The 6239-nt window shown below is 41.2% G+C and overlaps 1 protein-coding gene across 1 annotated transcript in view; it reads right to left on the bottom strand.

Annotated features, from left to right (window-relative positions):
- Nucleotides 1-4532: 4532 nt before the first annotated feature.
- ITFG1 (integrin alpha FG-GAP repeat containing 1) overlaps nt 4533-6239 on the bottom strand; it is a gene marked incomplete at its 5' end in the record, with an annotated part of 63601 nt that continues 61894 nt past the window's right edge. Inside the window, one exon of the mRNA XM_009073953.1 lies at nt 4533-5069. Coding sequence (XP_009072201.1) covers nt 5010-5069 — 60 coding nt within the window. The remainder of the gene's footprint in view (nt 5070-6239) is intronic.

Genomic DNA, 6239 nt, shown 5'->3' with positions numbered 1-6239 from the left:
AAACTTGACTTGGATATTTTTATTCCTTGTGATGATGTCAGAAATGAGAGAATTGGGCCAATTCTCTGATTTCAGGCTGAATTTGCATTCAAGAAAATCGTTGGTGGTCAACTGTCTCACACCCAAGAAACAGGAGAAAACCCTCCCAATATCTTGTGTAAAATTTGGTAGTAATTGCCAAGACCCAATCTGCTACAGTCAGTTTAACTGAAAAGCTGAACTTGTAGTTTGTCCATTAGAAGGTTGATCAGAGCTATTACACACTTGGGGAAATAAGCAGCTTTTCCATCCTGTTTGTTCCCAGGGCTGTGTCAAGCTGTCAGTGTGGGAGACACAGGCAGTAGCATCAGTTGGTAGATTTGGGGCATATTCTGCTATTGTTTACTGCTGTTTTCAGAGAAGTTTCTCTCGTGGACATCCCTGTTGCTTTGCCTTGCTAGAACTCTTGTTACAGGTGGTGCTTTGAAGTACTTTACAGTAAACTAGTGGCAGGTCTGAAGAAGCTTTCAGCTCCCATTTTCCAAGCCCACAGAGTACAAGTTTCCAGGGAGCAAAATGCTGTGGCACAGGGTCAAGCCAGCAGTAGCTTGAGTTAATTAAACTTGAGTTTGGGAGTTAAGAAGGGCTGCAGACAACCTTTGGACAGCCAGTTGGGTATTGTTCTCGTGCTCTATCAAGTCATTGTGATTATTCTGGAATGGGAGTAGTTCAGGGAAGGCAATGGCACTGCTCATTGGAATGTAGGTGAATACCTACACAAAAAATGAACAATTCAGTTACAACAGGTGCTCTGCTGTGATCAGAGGCCTAAATTTCTACTACTAGAACTGGTTTTGCCTCCTCCCAACAGCTCTTCCTTAAAACTTCCTTTGGTTGGCTGTTCTGTGAGAAGTTTGAATTTTAATATTACCTATTTTCTGCTCTTGAGTAGCAGATTGTACATCACAAACAGCCTTAGCCCAGCAGCTACTCTGATATTGTTTTTAAAGGAGGCTGCAAAAATATCAAAGTCAACAGTGAATAATTATGAAAGGAAGTTAGGAGTTATATTTTAACTGTTCTGTTACTTGGTTTTGACAGTAGGGTTTAAGTGCATTGGATAAATCTTAATTGTTTACAATTTTGAATTAGAAAATGCTAGAAGGGGTAAGAGCCTCTTGGTGTGGTAACATAATCTGCCACCATACATAAATAGGTACAGTTGGCTTTGTTATTTACTACTGAGTTACAACACTGCAAACCTTTGAGTAGGCAGCAAGAATACTGATAGTTTTCAGAAAGCTTACTGTGCACTTCTCTACCTGCTCTACCTGCAAACCTTTTTGGCTTAAGTTGGAGAATTCATTACTTTCAAGATAAGGTTATAATTGTTATAGATTGTATCATAGATGGGATCACATTTTTCACTGAAGTCAGGAATTAATTATCAAAATATTGCTGTGTGGCTGATTATTTTCCAAGTGACAGAGAGGCCAATATTAATAGTGCCTCAGCCCAAACATCCTGTCACCAATATGGAAAAAACCCAGAATGGGTAATAGGGTTACTGAAGCAGCACAGCAACACGTCAGAGTTAACATCTCTACTGCTCTTCCATTCTTAAAATACTTCTTTGATCAAAACATTTGCCCATCCCTTCAGAATTAGTACTATTTATTTGCAAACTATGAGATTATTTGAAGCGTATTTTATTTTCTGAATGTTAAAAAAGAATTCTTTTGGTTATTAATACCTTCAAACCTGACAGTTAATGCTTTTACACTGTTGATTATAGTACAGTAGAAACTTATGGATTGAATTCTCCCATTCTATCTAGGTGTCATTTATTTGAAGAAAGTTATATCCATTACAATACATAGGTATTTATACAGTATCAAATATTGGTATCAATACAGGCTGAGGATGAAGATCCCATTCCAAAGCAGTGTCAGCAGCAGGTGAGGGAGGGGATTCTGCCCCTCTGCTCTGCTCAGGTGAGGTCCCACCTGCAGTTGTGCCTCCAGCTCTGGGGTCCCAGCACAGCAAGGACATTGACTGTTGGAGTGAGTCCAGAGGAGGCACAAGATGGTTAGAGGGATGGAGAACCTCTCCTGTGAGGAAAGGCTGAGAGAGTTGGGATCGTTCCTGGGCAGAGAAGGCTTCAGGGTGGTGACATAACCTCTGCTCTGCTCAGGTGAGGTCCCACCTGCAGTTGTGCCTCCAGCTCTGGGGTCCCAGCACAGCAAGGACATTGACTGTTGGAGTGAGTCCAGAGGAGGCACAAGATGGTTAGAGGGATGGAGAACCTCTCCTGTGAGGAAAGGCTGAGAGAGTTGGGATCGTTCCTGGGCAGAGAAGGCTTCAGGGTGGTGACATAACTGCAGCACTGGCACAGGTTGCCCAGAGAAACTGTGGACACCCCTGGCAGCGTTTGTTCCAGGCCAGGCTGGATGGAGCCCTGAGCAACCTGTGCTGGTGGAAGGTGTCCCTGCCCATGGCAGGAGGTTGGAACGAGAGGATCTTTAAAGGTCCCTTCCAACCCAAACCCTCCTATAATTCTACAGAAGTCCTGAATTGACTTGGTGTGTTTATGACTACTTTTCAATTACCTGTAGCAAATGTTTTGAGTGCAGCTGCCTGTTCAGCACGATGGCCTCAGCACAGGAGCAGTATCATACTCTACAGAATATGCCTATTACTCTGCAGCAGAAAAGTTGGTTCTTTTGTTGGGGGATTATAGTGCATTAATGATAAATCTGCTAGGAAGATTCAGTCTTAAAGCTTCTCATGGAAAATGAGAACAAAGAAAGATGGTATTTCGACAGCCATCTGTCAGTTGGCCTCCCAACAGCATTTCTATAGAGGTGAAATTTCACACCCAGGAAGACTTCCAATAGCACTTCTCAGCAGGGCTGTGCTACAGTGGGTGCATTCTGAAAATGTATGGAGTTAGAACTATTTCTCATGGTGATCACCTGGAACTACACTTCCTAACTGACATTGCTTTCTCCAACTTATCGGTAGGAAGGCAAGAACCTTACCCAAACTCTTTTAATGCTTCTAACTAGAAAGTCAGAGCACAACACGAAACCTTTGACAAGAGGTTTAACAGCATTTAACACCTTAATTGCAAATCTTGTGGATATACTGTGTGAACCAACCTGTGGTAAACTTTACTGTAAGCACCAAGAATGTGTTGTATGTAGTGATGCACCACTGAGCATGCAAAACACCTCTGAGCAGAAGAGTCTGAGGTCATTGTTTTGTAACTTGACAACAGCTTAAATGTCAGCATGAGGTGACTTTACTCCTAATTGCTTTTTCAAAAAACAAGGAAGCTAATCTATGTTTATTATATCATGATGGAGGCTACAGACAACTTTGCTGCCACAGTGGCATTATGCATTTAGCATTATTCCCCAACCACCTGACAAAGACAGGGAAATATATTGAATTGTGCATCCTCTTAATCATGAAATCTGTTCTCCCCTTTGCTGGTAGGAGCAAATTCTATTGATGTGGTTTCAAAAGTCCGATAGCTTTAAATAGTTATCTAAAAAAAAAAAAAATCTTACTCTGAGAAATATTAAAGGTGTGCAGTAAGGAAATGTGCTGTCCTGAATAACAGCGATGTAATATGAAAATCTCCTTTGTTGGCATCTGATCAGTGCAGACTGGAAATATCCAGCAGAACTTCACAGCTCAGGAGACTTGTTGGCTTTGCTGCTGTGTGAATGGGTCACTGTTCAGCACTGCCATGGTAACACTGCCTGCTGTGACTCGGGGTGGACACGATCAGCTCAGCTCTGTACCTGCTCCCTCTCTCCTGCTGCTGGGTGGGCAGGCACAGGAGGTGCTAGGACCAGTGCCAGAGCAGAGGAGAGGTGATTGCTTTCAACACCAGCACTTCTGGTTTGTTGGGAAAGGATGGTTCAGCTTAGCAAACAGTGCTAAGAATGCAAATTGACAGATGTAAATGCACAATTAGTCATATAAACGCACATAAATAAAAGCATGATTGTTCTGAGAGACTCCTCCAGGGTCCTAAGGACACTGAGCAGCTGTAAAGTTTAAATATTTAAAGTTGAGCTACTCATCTTAGGTAATTATTGCAGCCTGATGAGATTTGGGCATAGCAGTGCACATGGCATTGCTTGTGCTGAGTGTCCTGTTACATTCTTCAGTTCATCTCTACACACCTCATCACTCAGCAACACAAAATGTTTCCTTTACCTTCTTGAAAAACAAAACCAAACCAAAAAATCCCACACCTTTCTCATATAAACAAATAGTTCCTTTTGTAATGACTTTGGGCCTTGCTAAAGTAAACGTGGCTATAGTTTAATTATAGAAGCAGTTTATGTAACGCTGATACATTTTTAAGATTTTAATTTTTTAATGCCTTGTCTCCTCTCTAGACCTGGCACATAAATACTGCATCCATCCCAGGATGACTGAAGCAGCAGCACACTGCAGGTCTCAGCTCTCTGGTCCCTAAGCTCTGTAATGACTGCACGGAGGGATTTAAACAAAGAAAAACACAGAATACTTTGGGTTAAGCACCATTTAATACAATCCAAATAATTAACCATTAAAACCATCTGAGAAATTGCCCAAGTTTAATTTTCAGAAATTTGGCAGGAATGAATAAATAACAAGACCTTTCCAAGTGGTCCAAGGAATTCTGCTGGCTGGAATGCTACACTTGGTTCACAGAGCTTTCCTCCTATGCCACATTACTACAGAATGGGTGGTACACAAGCAATGGTACATGCAATGGATCCCTTTACTCAGAAAAATAATGTACAGTGCTGTTCAGCAGAGGCCAGATGCTATTCTATACAGTCTGTTAACTGAAAGGCCTTGTGAGACATTCAGGTCTAACTAACACTCCCCAAATAAATAGCAAATAATGCAACATTTACAAAGAACACACCAACAGGATTTTCACGGTAATAACTTTAAAAACCAGAATTTAGTATTTCAGTTAAGCAAATGAGTAGCAGCTCCTTTATAAATATTAAGGCATGTCACATAGCATCAAAATGGAACCGATGAGCCTCCTGTCGCTTCTCTCTGTCATCTGCTTTCTGAAAAACAACAATGAGAAACACTCTGTGCGATCCGGAGCAACGCTGGGACAGAAAGGAGTTGTCAAATGCCAGAGAATGCTTCATTTTTTCCAAGTCACTCATTTGACAAAAGGCAAAAAAGCTTAGTAAAACCCCAATAATTAACTCTTAAATGATGTCAGCTTGAAATAGCAATAATCTACTCAAAATTGGCTTCTGCTGTTAATGCTCTGCTGTTGGAGTATTTATGACCCATTATTTTCCATTATTTCTAATAATGCTTTATTTTAAAAGGAATAATTTAAAACCAAAGACCATTTCCTACCATGCATTTAGTCTGCATTATAAATAGGAGATGAAATTACTCTGCATTAACTGTAAATGTCATTTATGTTACACTTAAGGAGGATCTCATTCTGTTAAATACAACTTTGGACCAAGGTGGTAGTTCAACCAACAATGAACAGCACCAAACCAAGTAGGCTAAAAATGTTCTGGGCTTTGTGTTTGTGTGTGAAGTAGGATGCATTTCCCTACTTACTTATGCAGAACACACACTGACCTGCTGAAAGAGGAGTTTGGACAGTGCTTGGAAAAAGAGAAGCAAATGGAAGTGGTACCTATAATCCATGTAATGAGTCAAAACAGGTTCTCTCCCCCCAGTCTCCTCGGGTGTGCTAGAGCAGTAACAGGGTATGGAAGCACTTCTCCCAGGATTTTTGAACACACTCTGTGAACTTTTCTAGAAAACAGCATTTCTCTCATGACAGACAGGATGTGTAAGTGCTAGCATGAGGGAATTTAGCTAAACAGCTTGAAATGCTTTTTTGCTTGCTTAGACCTAACTGGTTTTTTTTTCCCTGATGAGTAAAACGAAGCAAAGCCCTTACAGTGCCTTGTGTGGGCACCCAGACTGGTGTCTGGGTTCATAAATACACTCCACAGTTTTGGTAGAAATCAGTGCATGTCTTCTGCCATCAAAGTTTGTCATCTGCTTTGGCTCAAGGCCAAAGGTTTCCTCATTACACAGTGTTTGTGTGTGACAGCAACTTCATTGCATTAGCTATGGATTTTACTGCAGTTTGGAGCAGCAGCAGAGCTGTCAGGGAGGTTTAAGATAGATCAGTCTGGCTTTTTTGGCAGGGACTTTATCAATGTCAGTAGTATTTTGAATGTCAAGAGAAAGGG

This window comes from Acanthisitta chloris, unplaced genomic scaffold (assembly GCF_000695815.1).
Source record: "Acanthisitta chloris isolate BGI_N310 unplaced genomic scaffold, ASM69581v1 scaffold12934, whole genome shotgun sequence".
Taxonomy (NCBI): domain Eukaryota; kingdom Metazoa; phylum Chordata; class Aves; order Passeriformes; family Acanthisittidae; genus Acanthisitta; species Acanthisitta chloris.
The sequence above is the reverse complement of the archived record's forward strand: the minus strand, read 5'-3'. Positions and strand labels throughout refer to the sequence as shown.